Source organism: Semicossyphus pulcher, unplaced genomic scaffold (genome assembly GCF_022749685.1).
Source record: "Semicossyphus pulcher isolate SPU_LCO1_2020_fin unplaced genomic scaffold, fSemPul1.0.p SCAF_2, whole genome shotgun sequence".
Classification (NCBI taxonomy): Eukaryota; Metazoa; Chordata; class Actinopteri; order Labriformes; family Labridae; genus Semicossyphus; species Semicossyphus pulcher.
In genome coordinates, this window is record NW_027211693.1 from 21,334,284 (window position 1) to 21,349,209 (window position 14,926).

The 14,926-nt window shown below is 42.5% G+C and overlaps 2 protein-coding genes across 2 annotated transcripts in view; one reads left to right on the forward strand and one right to left on the reverse strand.

Moving 5' to 3' along the window:
- Nucleotides 1-240: 240 nt before the first annotated feature.
- Nucleotides 241-3,623, reverse strand: LOC138597726 (homeobox protein CHOX-CAD-like). Its single transcript, XM_069669202.1, has 3 exons — nt 3,284-3,623; nt 1,758-1,906; nt 241-426 (listed from the first exon to the last, which is right to left on the reverse strand). The coding sequence occupies exons 1-3, from the start codon at nt 3,621-3,623 to the stop codon at nt 241-243; spliced, it is 675 nt and encodes a 224-aa protein (XP_069525303.1).
- A 4,766-nt stretch (nt 3,624-8,389) lies between these two features.
- The window catches only part of pdgfrb (platelet-derived growth factor receptor, beta polypeptide), a 28,488-nt gene continuing 21,951 nt past the window's right edge, over nt 8,390-14,926 (forward strand). Inside the window, exon 1 of the mRNA XM_069670471.1 lies at nt 8,390-8,779. The gene's annotated coding sequence lies outside the window, so the exon portion shown is untranslated. The remainder of the gene's footprint in view (nt 8,780-14,926) is intronic.

Below are 14,926 nucleotides of genomic sequence, written 5' to 3' on the forward strand. Positions count from 1 at the left end.
TGACAAGTGACAAGTGATCTTTAAAATCAGCCTCCTGGTGCTCATAATGATCCATACTAACACAATAAAATCCTGTGATTGGCACATGCCCACTGGGGATGATCAGTACAACAGACATGTAGTGCTTGTTATTTTGAAAGGTAGGAAGAGTGAATCATCTTCATTTATTCTGTGGTAAACTTAAAAAAAAACATACTATGTACATTTTCACGCTGTATCAGTCTTTGGTGTGAAATCCAGCTAGTACTCCTCCGGTACTGTGTCGGACAAAATGTTGCTGCTGGGGCTGGCGGGGATGTGGGTGTCAGCTGGTCCGCCCAGCACAGGCGGGGTAGGTGTAGTGGTGGAGGCCTGCTGGGAGTGCTGCAGCTTCTTCCTGGTTATCTTCCTCTCTTTGGCACGTCTGTTCTGAAACCAGATCTTCACCTGAAACATCCAAACATGACCTGATTAAATATATTTATTAAGTAATTGCTTGTTAAGATATTTACAAAAATAACTAAAGAGGATGCATTGTCTTTTCTGATGCTTCAAGTTTGTTACCTTCAGTGCAACATCTTGCTTTTCTGCGCTCACTTTATCTTGCCTTGCCTCACCTACTAAAGGTTAGCCATCTCTGTCTTCCCTAGAGTTTCTTGGTTGCACTCAGCTGTTGGTTCATCAAGCAGAATGAGCAGGCGGAAAAAAAACCAATGATAACATCAAGAGAGCAAGACTGAGGGTTGCACCACTAACACCACTTATGCAAGATGTTTTGTTGGCCACATACATTATGGTTTATGTATAGAGGGTTTTTACAGTTTCTTACAAGCTGTTTTTTCCAAATTGGGTTGTTGACAGACTTTTCAAGCTGAGTAAGAATCAACTCTACATGACGTGGCTGAATGTGTTCTTTTAGATATATGGAAATGAGAAAATTACCAAGCGAGTAAATCACATCACATGAAAAAACAGAACTGAACCTTTAACTCCCACTATCTACAACAACACCTTACCAACCTCAAGCAAACATTAAATTAGAATTAAGAGAGATCAATCTATAAACTATGTGTAGTTTCTTTGAACTATTTGCAATGTAGTGATCGTCTTCTTGGCCCAGTTGTTAACTTGAGCCTACACATTTTTGAAAGACAAAATAACACATCAGATGTCACTTACCAGTGAAAGTATGTTTTATTAATGATAAAACACATCTTTGCTAAATCAAATACACTTTAGGGTTTTGATGCATGTGGTGCATTTCTCAATCTCTCAATTGCAGCTTCTGGCCACAGTGGCTGCTGTTTGGCAACAGTTACATAGTTAGATTAAAGAAACAACGTGACTCCACTTATTAACTTTGCCTGGCACTTTAAACTGCATGTAAGGGTCTTTCTCAGCAGATGGACACAATGGCTTTAATCATTTTTTTCAGTTTTATGCAGCCAATCCGAGGGACTTTGTATTGAGCTCTGAAAGCTGCCAAATTGTGTAAAACCTGAACGCATCCAGCTTTGCTAGCATGATGTGTGCAGACACTGTGCAGGATAGCAGTTAAAAGCTCTGGAGGAAGTGAGTCAGTGGACCTGGACTTAAAAATTGTGTTTTTGAAAGCTTTCAAGGTCAATAACACATTTTCTCTTGTTTAATATTTTAAATATTACCTTACGGACAGTGACCGTTTCAAACAATTTAAAGAGCTTGGAGTTGAAATTCTGTCATACTTTCTGTACCTCTTAACTTTTACCTCTAACTTTCATTTGCTCCTGTCCTCTCACCTGTCTCTCAGAGAGGCTCAGTGCCATTGACAGCTCGCTCTTCCTCCTCATGGTGATGTAGCGGTTATGCTGAAACTCCTTCTCCAGCTCCAGGCGTTGTTGGTCAGTGTACACCACCCTGTACTTATCCTTAGTGCGAGTCTTTCCTCCTGGATCACACAATACAACCATGAATTAGGAAAACAATAGATACAAGCTTGGGTGAGTGATTGACATCATGAATAAAAGTAAATAGGTGACTGAGGCGCCGGTAATCCAAACAAAAACGATCATTTTGTGTGTGAGTCATGTGCATTTGGAGCTGTGACCAAACACATGACTCCTTTAAAGACGTCTGGTGCCACGTTCAAGTTCAGGCGCCACTTAAAGCCTCATCAACTCTATTAATCACGCTAACTAGAGCTAGTGTAAAGACTTCCCGCTGCATTGCATCAGTGGTCCTCCTTATCACTGTGAGTGGTGTTTACATAGGCGTTTACACAGGCATTCATTGACATGTATGCTCACACACACGCACACTAAGGGAAGGGTGAGTCAGAGTTATTGATCTAAAATTTCCTCCATGTGACAGCATCGATTGAGGAAAACCAACACACGCGCACACACACACACAGATAAGTAAACCCTGAGGGTTCGCCTTCAGAGGAGATTCAGTTTGACTTCCTGTAGCCTAGTGCCCGTGTTATCTGGCCTGTCACCCGTTAGCACCCACCCAGTGGACAGAGAGGGTGGGGAGCGACATTTCTGCAGACTTCCCGGCCTCCACTGTTAGTTTTGCATTGACATCTCACACCATACAGGTGGAAGGGAGAGGCAAAGCTTGATGAATGTGTGTGTGCACTGTGCAGTCAGTCTGACTTTACTCTGTGTGCATGTTGAAATTGGTCCTGTCTATGGATACGGGTTTAACCATTTCTGTCATCTCAGCGACCACGAAAATGCTATGGTTTGTCATGTGACTGCACCAACGACTCTTTCTAAAAAAAATCATGTTTGTTTGAGCGTCCTTATTTATTCATCTGGACTTCATTGACCATATCGTTATTTAATTTATATGATATGTGATCAGCTTTAGGATAAACCAGAATATGTGTTCAAACTGCTTTATAGTCTATGTGGTATCATCGGGTACGCCAGTCAATGCGCTGAACAGATAGCATAACTTATTAACCGCCCAAAAAATCTGAATGTTTCAGGTAAACTATCATATGACTTTAAGAGCATAACAACATTAGTGTGGTGATAATATAGAGTGCAATATTGTAATTGCGACAGTAATCTATGTTTTTCCACCAGTGACAGTGCTATGTATTTTTCTTAATTCTGCTGATATCAAGCCTAGGTATCAGAATCAGTATTGGCAAGGAAAATATAGTATCATAATATCTCTACAAACATCTTCAGAGTTTTGTAATAATATGTAAACATCTCTAAGTTTAATCAAGTGCTAAACTGTTTGTTGTTTATTTAGCACAGAAAAATCAATCACATCATGCAGCCTATACATATTGACCTGCATTTCCCACCTGAAACGAGCGGTCTGAGGGACTCCTGGGGTCTCCTCCTGGTAGTGAGGAAGTCCTGTCCGGGGATGAAATTGTACGGGTTGAACGACCCCCCTCCAGCGTTTGTGGGCGTGCCGCCTAGCTCCGGGGAGGAGAGGCTGACCTGGCAGGCGCCGGGGCTTGACCCCGGGAAGCTGTACGGATACTCCTCCCGGGAACCGTAGTTCCAGGCACTTGTCGACGGGTCACCGAATCCCGGGACGTGATGGTAACCGGTGAAGTCATACGGAGGCGGGATGTACTGACTGTTCAGTGACAGTGTCTGAGCCGGAAGTCTGGCCGACTGTGGGTTGGAGTACATTCCGGTGTCGTCGTCCCACAGGTAGGAGTGACTCTCAGGTAGACCTCGGTGAATCAAACCGCCTGGAGCATGATAGGCCTCCGTGTTTACTCCCAGCAGGCTCTCGCGCTCTCTTTTCACTTCAGAGTAAGGTTCAGGCTTATTACTGCCTGACTACCTGAGCAGTAAGACTACACACCTTTATAGATTTACTGCCCAGGAGTTCAAAAGTATCAACATGACGTCATGTTTTACCTGAGACCTACCTGCCTGCTCGTCTTGGCGACGTGAGGGCATTGACCCTGATCCACCCAGCCTGCCCTGGTGGATCATTTTGATAAGGCCGTCATGATATGCCCGCTAGAGATGTGCGCGCGCTAGTGTACTGGTGTGGGGCTCATGTGACATCCAGCACATAGGTCATAAAGTAAAATATGAGCATGCTCAGAGGTGGTAGAAGTTTAATTAATGCAATACTACAATACAAAACATTTTAAAACTACATGCATACAAATGAAAGTACAGGAGCATTATTAACTAAATGAAAAGTGAAAGTGTTCATTAGGTAGTACATAATGAGGTCAAGAGTCAAGATTTCCCAACAAAACCCCACCCATGCAGGAGACATTGTTTCATGTAACTTTACACTTATATTATATGTCAGTGTTGTTCCCTCACTTCAAGGCTGAAGTTTTTTCTGCATGGTACGTAATAATTGTGAACATCAATTGCCGTTAATTGTACTTTCTGTAGTTTCTTACCTTAAAACATCCACATTTTAAGTATTTGCACTCATAATCAGTAGAATTATTATTGTTATACAACTAAAAAAAGCAGTATTTTAACTTTGTGCATACATTGAGATGGGGATTATAACTTGGATGATTTTATTTACACATATGTTGTTTAAAGTTACACATTTTATAAGCAACAAGTATGTTTTAAATGTGAATAAACTATAGCTGTCAGATAATTGTATTGGTTTAAATAGGCACAATATTATCCTGGGAAAAGTAGTGCAGTACAAATTTAAAAGGAGAGGTATCATGGAATTACTCATGCAAAGAACAAGTGACTTAGCTGTATTTGTACAGTAATTAAATGAAGGTGATCGGTTACATTTCACCAGTTAGTAAGCCTAACGCACTGCCTGCTCAACAAGAGCGAATGTATCAGACTGACCATAAACACACTTTCCCCTGAGTGTTTGTCCAATCAATCAATCAATCAAATTATATTCGTATAAGTTATCCAGAGACACTTAACAGAAAGAGCAGGTCTAGACCGTACTCTTTTATGTTATTTAAAGAGAGGCCCAACATGAATCACCATGAGTAGCACTTAGCAACATTTGGCACATTGGCAGAAAAACTTCCTTTTAACAGGCAGAAACCTCGAGCAGAACCAGACTCATGTTGAACAGCCATCTGCCTCGACTGGATGGGCCGAAAACTGGGATAGAAGGAGATGCAGGATAGAGACAGGCAAAGAGAGCAACAACAACATATGTTCTTGCTACATCAACAAAAACAGGTAATACATACTGATGGTTATGATGTCAATAATAGTGGTACACTAGTGTAAAGATTAGCAAATAATAAATTAGCAAGAGAAGCACAGTAATGATAACAGGCTTATAATAATGAATTAGCAAGAACAGCATAGTAATGATAAAGGTTGTAGTAATAGTAATTGTAACAGTTGGAGTTGACAGGTCTACTATTAGCAAGAGTCATTGTCAAATTCCTCTTTTTGTTCTTTAAATATAGTTTGTTTGTTTTTAAGATATTGTCTTTTTTGTGTAGTTCACCTTTTGACAGAAGTAAAAAGTGTAAGAAGACTACTTTGTTACTTTAAACAAAAAACTTCATGATGTAAAAAGTTCTTGAGTGAGAAGCAGACACCGATTGGCCTATGATTTGTGTTACTGTGAAAAAAAAAACTGTTACCAACACCTTCTGTTTTTCTAGTCTTCTACAAATGTGTTGCTAACACAGAATTTGTTTATTTTTTAAAAATTCTTTTGGCTTTTGCCTTTATTATACAGGAAAGCGGAAGAGAGACAGGGAATGTGGGGAGTAGAGAGTGGAGGAAGACATGCACCAAATGGATCGGCAGACAAGGAGTTGAGCCTGCGATCAGTGCGTCGAGGACTGTGGCCTCTAGACATGTGCCTCCCACTCCACCAACCGAGCTAAACCAGCGCCCCAAGTCAAGTTTGAAGACATGGTACAGTTGTGTAGATTTATTGTCCACTACACTCCTTCTTAAAACAACCACATGAGGGCAGCAACATGCTTAAAAGTAGCAGCTTATTTGGGTCTAATTTGTTTCAAAAATCCAACCTTCTGTTGGCTTTATGGCCTTTTTCATTTTCAGGTAATATACTCAGAATATGTTGCTGCAAAGCACTGCATGTCCACTGGTTGAGCTTGTCTGTGGGTCCTTCTGCATCTGCCTCTACTAAACATTCATAAAAGATTCATGTTACTGTCAGAAAAGTCATTATCAGCTATAACAGCTATCAGCTATTAGCACGAAGATGGCTCTTGTTAATGGGAATCAGCAGAGCTCAACACAAACATCAAACATGTTTTCTGAAGAGCAATGGCCACCAAGTAAAAACGACTTGGCCTGTCAGCTGTTGTGTGCCAATGAAACCCTCAGGCTAAATAAATCTTTAATATTTATATAAATTAAGGGTTATTAAAGGAAACGACTAACATAAAAAGATTTACTTTAAACACTACAACATAAACAGTGTTCCCACAGGTCTCCTTGTAGTTCAAGTTCATTGAGGGAGAACTAATAAGAGGCCTGTAGCCTCTTTTCACCAATTCTAAAAGTTGCCATGTGTTAGAAAGAGAGCGGCTGTAGGTGCCCAGACACACCCAGAGAGCTTTCGTCTGCCACACTATGGCTTCCTCTGAGACTTAACACAGTCCTCAAAATGCCTGCAAACAGCAAGTGCACTAGCCAGCATCATTGTGCATGAAGTAAACCAAACAACGAAACAAAGTAGTTCAGTTAGGATCACAACTCACCAGCCCAGATTTAGTTTTAGGTGTGAGGCATTGTTGTTTTAAGTTGTCTAATAAACAACAAGACAGCATAAGACATTATTACTTACGCTATTTAAGTAATGACCAGGGTGACCATGCCGTATTTTATCATGCAGCTTAAGTTGACAAAAAACACACTTCCATTTTGTACATTAAACTTCTTGAACCCGATAAGGAACATTTCCTGCTTTTTAATGTTTATTACTGTAGACTGTAGCAGTGGAGAGCTGACAGGAAATGAGGGCAGGGAGATGAATGACATGACATACATCCGTCATATTTCCCATAAGTCTTAGATGAAGTTTCTTGTTTTGTCCTAACAACCGTCCAAAAGCACTTTGTGCAAACACAAGCAGAAACTCTTCCCTCTGGAGATAACATGGGAATGTTTGGTTATTGTCCTGCTTAATCCGTGCTGTTTGACAGGTGTTTTTTTTAATAATATGATGGAGATGACAATTGTTGCTGTTGTTGTTTACAAATGTCCCATTGTTTTCAAAGTTTCAGGTTTGGGCGTGAACAATGGAGCTGACTCCAGATCACTCGTTGTATGCCGTCATCCATCTTCATCCATCAGAGGTGTGTTGGGTTCAGCTCAGGGCTGTGGTTTTCTGCAGAGTGATTGGTCAAAGTGATTGTCCGTGGTTAAGCATCTGCATAATGAGCAATATTGATGCTTTTTAATTGAAATTGCAAGCACTAAAACGTGCAAGAGTAGATTCATGGGGTATTATACGTGGATGAAGGACAGGTTTACTGCAAGAAGGTGTTAATTACAAAGATCGAAATAGATGTATGTTAAGGTGGGACGGTCCTGTGTGGTGTTGTTCCCCTCCTCTTTAATAAGCGGGGCTGCACCGGCTCTCTAATTACCGCTAGCTCGGCTTTTAGATTTACCCTCACAATTAAAGGAGAACATGGTTGCCGTCCAATTACCCCCTGCCCCCCTCTCCTCTCCCCACTCTCGGTCTGCCTCGGCCCCTTGTTAACAAGAAAAAAGGCCGTCGTCGGCTGCAGTGTTGCGTTATGAATTTCAAACCATATCCTGGGAAAGGACGAAATTAGGGAGAGAGCCAATGTGGAAAACAGATGATTTGCATGGTGTGTGTTTGAAAGAGAGAGGCTGAAAAGAGACAGAGGGGGGTGACGACAGAGGCAGGTGTTGAGTTATTTTACGTGGGATACATGCAGAAAGAAAGAAAATAAAAGAGACAGAAAATGAGAGGTAACATGTAAGAAAAGTGGGCTCGCTTCTGCTGAAGTACCTAGTGTGTTTAACCTCTTTTACACCTGACACCACAGCTTATGTAAGGGAAGCTATTTGCCTGAGAAACTGAGACTTCCATGTTTGTTTCCAAAGCAGGCCACCAATGAGCTCTGCCAAAACCTTCTTTTTTTCCCCCCTCCGCTTAGACCTCTCACTCTCTCACTCTTTCTCTTATTGTGTTTGTTGTTTTATGGAGGGGTTAGATGCGGTCCAGATTGCTGTTGCCAATAGAGACAGTCTCAGTCCACCTCTCCATTCATAAACAAATCACTCCAGCTCGGGACCTCTGCGGCTGCTACCGAGGGACAACAAGCTGAATTCTGATCTGTATTTTGAAGTTTTCTCTCTCTCTCTCTCTCTCTCTCTCACTTACTTTTTGCTTAACTCCCCCCTCACTTATCCCTCCCTCCTCTCCCTCCCTACCTCACTCTTACTCTAACTTCAGCAGGGCCGGACCACTGACTCTCTCGTCTGCGTGAATGTGTCGGGGAAGCCGTGTGCATGTGTGTGCGCATGTCTCCATTTAAACTTACAGCAGTCTTTAGGAGTGGCGGGCAGGCTGTTTTCAGACTGTGAGAGAGAGCGAGGAGAGGAGAGGAGAGGAGACCCCTGTGGTGCTGTGATTTGACTAAACAAACAGCCGGGCTCAGAGTGGTTCCTCCTCCAGCGGACTCCGGGGACAGCGGAGATTAACCTCAGACTCTGAACATCTGAGGGATCTATACATCAGAGGCAGCAGCCCCTGAGGAGACAACCAGCTGGAAATCTGTCCTCTGGATTCAGAAGTAGGAGACCGGCTGCTCGGACGGAGAGGGAAGACCTGTCTGGCTTCTAGGATCACTGTGAAGGTGAGGGGTCTTTATTCTCTTACTTTTAGTCATGGTTGTTTGGCAGCTGTTGGCAGGAGTGAAGATCCTTTGTAAGAAGCCGTTAAAATTCACTTAGCCTGCTTGGGAAGCCCTCTGTGACAGATTTGATTTCATAGCTGTCTGTCACAGAGCGGATGCACCTCATTCTTACATCCCCAGACTGTTTGTCCATTTAACTATCTTCGATTTAATCTGATCTAACACCTTAAGACAAAATAAGCCTTGTTTTGTATTGACGTGTTGCTAGTTAATGTGAATGTGTCTCTGTTGGTGGTATTTGTCACCCGCATACTTGAATGTGTACACAACAGGAACTACAATGTGAAAGAGTAAGAGCAACCTGTTCAAACAGCAACACGGTGACGGCTTGCATCTCTGCACATAGACACCTTTTCACTCTTTACACAGCGTAACTTTAACAATGTTTATCTTCCCACTAAGAGAATACGTTTGACAAGGTATCCCATGGTCTCTCTCACACACGCACAAACACACACACACTGGGCTTTTTAGCACAAGCTGTTTGTATGCGCTCCACTTTGTGCATCACTGCTAAAAGGCTGTTTATTCAGCTCTCTTCAGTCACCCTGAGTGAACTGACGCTCCTTAGCGCTAAACCATCACTCTCTTTCCTGCCCTGTGAATGGCCCTAAGAGAATCAATCTCCTCTGCTTATAGCTTCATGGACAAGTTATTGAAAAGCTGTGCAGTGATATTAGACCTTGCATCAGTCATCGTCACAAGCAACACCAGCTTTAAACTTTTTGTGAATGCAAATCTCCCATAAAGCTGCGATCCGGTCTCGTCTGAGGAACGCAGAGCCGAGCAGACACAAACAATCTGTTGAATCATCTCCTCTCGTTCATCACAGGAGAAGCTTTTACTACCTGGAGTGAGTTACATTAGGAGCAATGTGAGCTATTTCATGGCCGGGACACATGTGGCATGTATGTCTTTTCACTCTAATCCTGCCATATGTTGTGCACCTGAAAGCCTTCCCACTTCCCCGCTTTGTGCTGCATGTATAGTTACTGAACTGCACATCCATCTTCTGCATACAGATGACCTTTTTAACATGGGGGCATCTGATTAGGGCAAGTTGTCATCAAAACAATGTTGGCGTGTGTTTTGTGTCTGCTACTCTCCTCCTCTAAAGTGAGGATTCTCCTTTTGAAGTCTTTGATCCTCTGCGGCTCGGTGGATATTTCGGTCCAGGCATTGTCTCGTACTGTTGTTGCAGAGGAGCCGTTGGAAAATTGCATGCATGTCATACTTTTACCATCAAGGGTATTAGACACAACAGCATTCACATCATAGTTTTAGCACTAGTTTGATGTTGACGTTTCACAGCTGTACATATGAACTCTGACAAGTCTTTGCAGATTTGTAAAACATCGTGAAGTTTTATTTCTCTTCTGATCTTTGGGGATTTTTCTCCCTGTGCGTCAGGCTGCTGGTATGCACTGCAGCAGAGCGCTCCTCTCCCCGGCTCTGATGCAGCACAGCCCAGTCGGCTCCGTTCCCCCCTGGCCCGCAGACCTAATCCTTCGTCATCAGCTGTTTCCTGGCTCTCCGGCCTCCCTGCATGCCAGCCGCTCGGAGAAAATGTGCTTCACATTATGACCATGCAGAAAACATGCCAGGAGTCTGATTGGGCTCACATGTGCTGATATGTAACAGTTTGAACTCAGCAGAAAGTTTTGAAACACATTGATCCCATTGTGTCCTCTTGTGATTTATCCCCTGATGGCCCGACACACAGCTGCTCAGAAATCAGGCTTTTTAAACCAGAGGGATGTTGTTTAGAACAGGATGGAGTTTAAGACATAATCCAGAGCACTCATTCATCCTATCACACTACTCTTATGGTTATTGTGTTTTCATATCAAACATAGCAGCCTCTGACTCACTCTGTGGTGCTCATCTATTGGCTGATTCATAATTCATCACTCATGCCTCTGAACTGAGCTGTCGTTTCTTTGATTCATATCCTTCAGGTCACTGCTTCTTTAATGCTGTACTTAAAGACTCCTATTTGAGTCATATAGCTTTAATGAAGAGCACTTAGACGGGCTGCCTGCAATACAGCATCCTGTACGGCTGCCTGTCCATCTGGCCTCCCCCCCGTTCCCTCCTTCTCTCCCCTCCTCCCGCCCACTCACAGAGCTGACAGGCAGCTGCATCTCATCTTCAGGCAGAGCGTTAGGCCCCTCCTACAGGACGACTCCTGGAGGAGATGTGTCCTCTTAACTTATCATACCAAACTCTTAGGGGGAAATCAGCCTTAAAGTACTTTGTGCACAAGTAATGGTACTTTACTTGAGTATTTACATTTTATGCTGCTTCATACTTGTACTTCATTTCATTTCATTCATTTGCTCACATTTGTATGTTTTCAGGCCACTTTTACTCTATTCTGATCAAACCATACCTACACAGTCCTGATGTTGATTATTTGAGTGTAAAACTTTCAATATATGATTAAAAAAGATTCATTGTATTCTAGTCTCTAAGTTGCTGCTTATTTAGTTATAAATACTTATAGAAATGCCAAACTACACTTAACCTCAGTGATTAACATTTTATATCAACTTTGTTTAAAGGAACCAACCTGTATTAGCAATAGCCTGGGGCTAGCTACTTACCCGAGTGTATGTGCTAAGCTACGCTAACTGCTCCGAATTCATTTTTGCCATACAGGCATGACAGCTGTGTGGGGTTGTTGTTCGATTTTCTCACGTAACTTTTAAATGTAGGTGTTTTGCCAACATTTCAAACTGTTCCTGTAAGATTTAAACTAAGCTTTAAAGTTATAATCTCAAAGACGGCACCTATGGCGATAAACTCAAATTGTGGGAGCACACTTCCCAGATATCCAGACAGTGTTGCATGTGTGACGTCCACGGTTGGCTCTGTTGTGACTTCTGATTTTCCTCGCTGACGGTCGCTTTCCTTTTGAGACTGTTTGCCTTCATCTGAGCATCGAATTTGTTTCTTTTTCTTTGGTTTGTCACTTATTTTTGAAGTTGTATCTGTAGTCATCGATCTTCTCTTTGTTTGTTCAGCCATAGTAGATTACTGTTTACTCGCGACACATGGAAAAGCAGCTGCTTAGCTCCACCTACCCTCTCTGGTAGACCAACCACTGCTGGGTGATGGAAAACGCGTCACTAACTGGGCGCCGCTTGTGATTTCTTCCGCGATTGTCGCCAGAGACACCCAGTCTGTAATACTACAAATGTGAAGGCTTTCATCAGTGGGCCATAGGCTCAATCACCATTGTGTTGCCTCATTTGGTGATAGATAGTGATTTCACAGGCATCTATTTACATGAAAACCTTTGAGATTATTACTTTAAGTTAAACTTTAAATGTATGACTTGCTTCTTATTGACTTTTTAAGAGCTGCAGCATTACTACCTTTACTCAAGTAGAGGATTACCTTCCTCTTTTACCATTGTCTGGGTAAAACGATATTACAATCCTCTCTCTCTGACTTTTCCACTTAAGGGAAAATACATATTTTCAGCAGGAAGTTTTGCTCTCCAGCAGATTCTTTTAAAGCACTACTTTCTCTCTCTGGAGTTCGTTCCGTCCAACAAAAACATGCTGGATTTGGCGATACAGAGCAGGGAGACGGGAGGACAAAGGAAACACGTCTGTTGCTTTTACAAGATAAGAATATCCCTCGTAGTGGAAAATTGAGACTTATTTGGATTTCTCTCAGTTTGTCATACGGTTACAAACTGTTTTCAGTGATAACATCATCGAGCTAGAGTGATCTTCTGATTTGGTAATACCCATGAATAGAAAGAAACACCCAAAAGAGCTACTCGTAGATTGTGTGTTGTAAATGTCAAAGTTATCATAACTCTACACACACATCCCAAAACTGCAAAGTAAATTATCACCCAGATTGATGCTTCCCTGTCACCATGTTCCCTGCTTTTCCCCATCCTTCCAACATTATCGTGTTCAGGGAAACTTAGGAATTTTAAAGCCCCTAATTGTATTCAGCTGTTTCTGTTTCTTTCTTTCAGGGGGGAGTGGGTGTGTAAGAGTGGAGGGACTGAAAGTGTAGGATCCATTTCTCACGAGGCAGGTCGGGGGGCTCATACCCTTAAGTGTTGGACGGCCGGTGTGCAGGAAAAGGAGGGGAACACCATGCAGAGGGGTGGGGAGGTCTCAGAAGAAAAACGTGGGAGGATGTGGTGCTGCTTATGCTAGCAAATAGATCTGATTTCCCCCATATCCCCTGTGAGCAGAAACAAAGCATGCACTAAATTACAGCCTCACCAGCAGCAGCACTGCTTTAGTTTTTCATATCATAACCATCCTCCCTCTATTTAGGTTCCCAAATGAGGAGAAAATTAGATCATTAAGCTGATATCAAACGCTAGCCACATCTGAAGTTGTCGCTCTACAACCGTCTGAGTTCTACCCAGAAGCCCTTTACATCCCCCCGCCGCCACTACAAACAGCATTTACAGCTCTGTTTGAAAGGGAGCAAACCAAAATCCACGGTTTCCTAAACATGTGTTGCCTCAGCATGAGAACAGAGTCGCTTTGGTCGCAGAGGTAAGACCACTCACAGTCACTGTATCCTAGAGCAGAGGAAAATAAAACCAGAGGGAGATTTATGATCAGGACTGAGAGGAGAGGCTGTTTGTAAATGCATCACTATGATAAGGTGAATTTGAGAGGGCTTGCTGCTTCACGCTCTTAAGTTACAGGACAAAGGCTCTTATTTTGCTGATACAGGAACTTCTGATTGAATATTAATGTATCTTAATCTGCAACAACCTCTTTTGTGTCTCAATCCATCCTGAAGTAACTACAATGATTTGTTTGTATTTAACAGGGACTGCATCAAAGGTTTTCTTTAATGCAAGATAATCATCATATATTCACAACACATCAAATGTTTAAAGAGGGGGTGTTAAACTGCGTCTCATTTTAAGACATATTTATAATGTTACAATGTTGGATGTCCAGACTAAGCGTGGGTGAATTTTCAAATCTGTAGGTAAAAGTATGTTGGAGTAATCCCCAGGCTTCTCAGCTCAGTCTGCAGGCCGCTGTGAATGCCATGTTCCACACAGGTTTGTGACATCACAAAGTGCAGTCCCAGCAGGCTACGGAGAGCTGGCCAATCAGAAGAAAGCGGGCTTGTAGGGGCGGGGTTTCTTAAAGGGACAGAGCTGATTGAGTGGTTTCAGGCCAAGGCTGTATGAGGGCCTGCACAGAGCACCACAGTGAGAATTTTTTTTTTAACTGTAAATAATGCTAAGCTACTCCACAGGTATCATAGTGAAATATGAAGCTTGAAATTAGCACAATATCCCCCTTTAATGTGAAAGTTGTTGCTTTTAGAGACAAAACCTCCAACGATCATGAGCTTAGAGTGTTTAAGGATCCTTCACACTGCACACTGAAGCATTTCCTGCTTACAGTAACTCACGTACCCGGACAGCATGTTGATCACATGTGTGCCATCATGGCTGAAACTGCCTTCTTCAGAGCCTGCAGTTAATCAGTCATTATTACAGCTCTGCTAATGTACAGTGTCTGTATGTAGGGGGACAACAAGGCTGCTGCTTAGGGACCAGAAGGTTTCCCTCCTGGGACCAGGGGGGGGTCGATCTGTCCGAGACAAGTGATAAAAATGGCAGTTTGTTTTCACAAAGACACTCTGGGTCATTTTTTTCCCACAGAGCTCGCCAAAGTCCATCTGTTCAGAGATGTGTCAAGAAAACCTTCTCAAAACAAAGAGACGAGTTTGGCTGCAGCTATAGTGGACGTGATATATGTTCAGTGTCACTTCATAGTCTGTTTTATCTGAGCTATGATTGTTTGCATTGGAAAGAAGTGACCACGAAATTTGGAGATGTTTGTTTTGCAGATCACAGCTTCCTGTGCACTTTATTAGAGTAAACGCTGTGTGTGATGTAAAGCCGTGTGTGTACTCCCTCTGCTGTTCCACTCTTTGATGTGGTGCTTCCCATAAATTGTATTCTGTACGTCTGCATGCTCCCTTTGCTGTCTATTTTTCCACTGTCTGGTGCTGTGTGTAGTATTCCTGCGGTGTGTTATGCTTTGTTATGCTTCGTCATTTGTCTAATTGGGC

What these genes read in the sequence shown, in the direction of transcription:
- LOC138597726 (XM_069669202.1), bottom strand. Translation starts at nt 3,623, where the DNA reads ATGTACTCCAACCCACAGTCGGCCAGACTTCCGGCTCAGACACTGTCA. An exon ending in CCTCAGACCGCTCGTTTCAG is followed by an intron (nt 1,907 to 3,283) that starts GTGGGAAATGCA and finishes TGTGTGATCCAG; the next exon opens with GAGGAAAGACTCGCACTAAG. An exon ending in TGAGCCTCTCTGAGAGACAG is followed by an intron (nt 427 to 1,757) that starts GTGAGAGGACAG and finishes TGGATGTTTCAG; the next exon opens with GTGAAGATCTGGTTTCAGAA.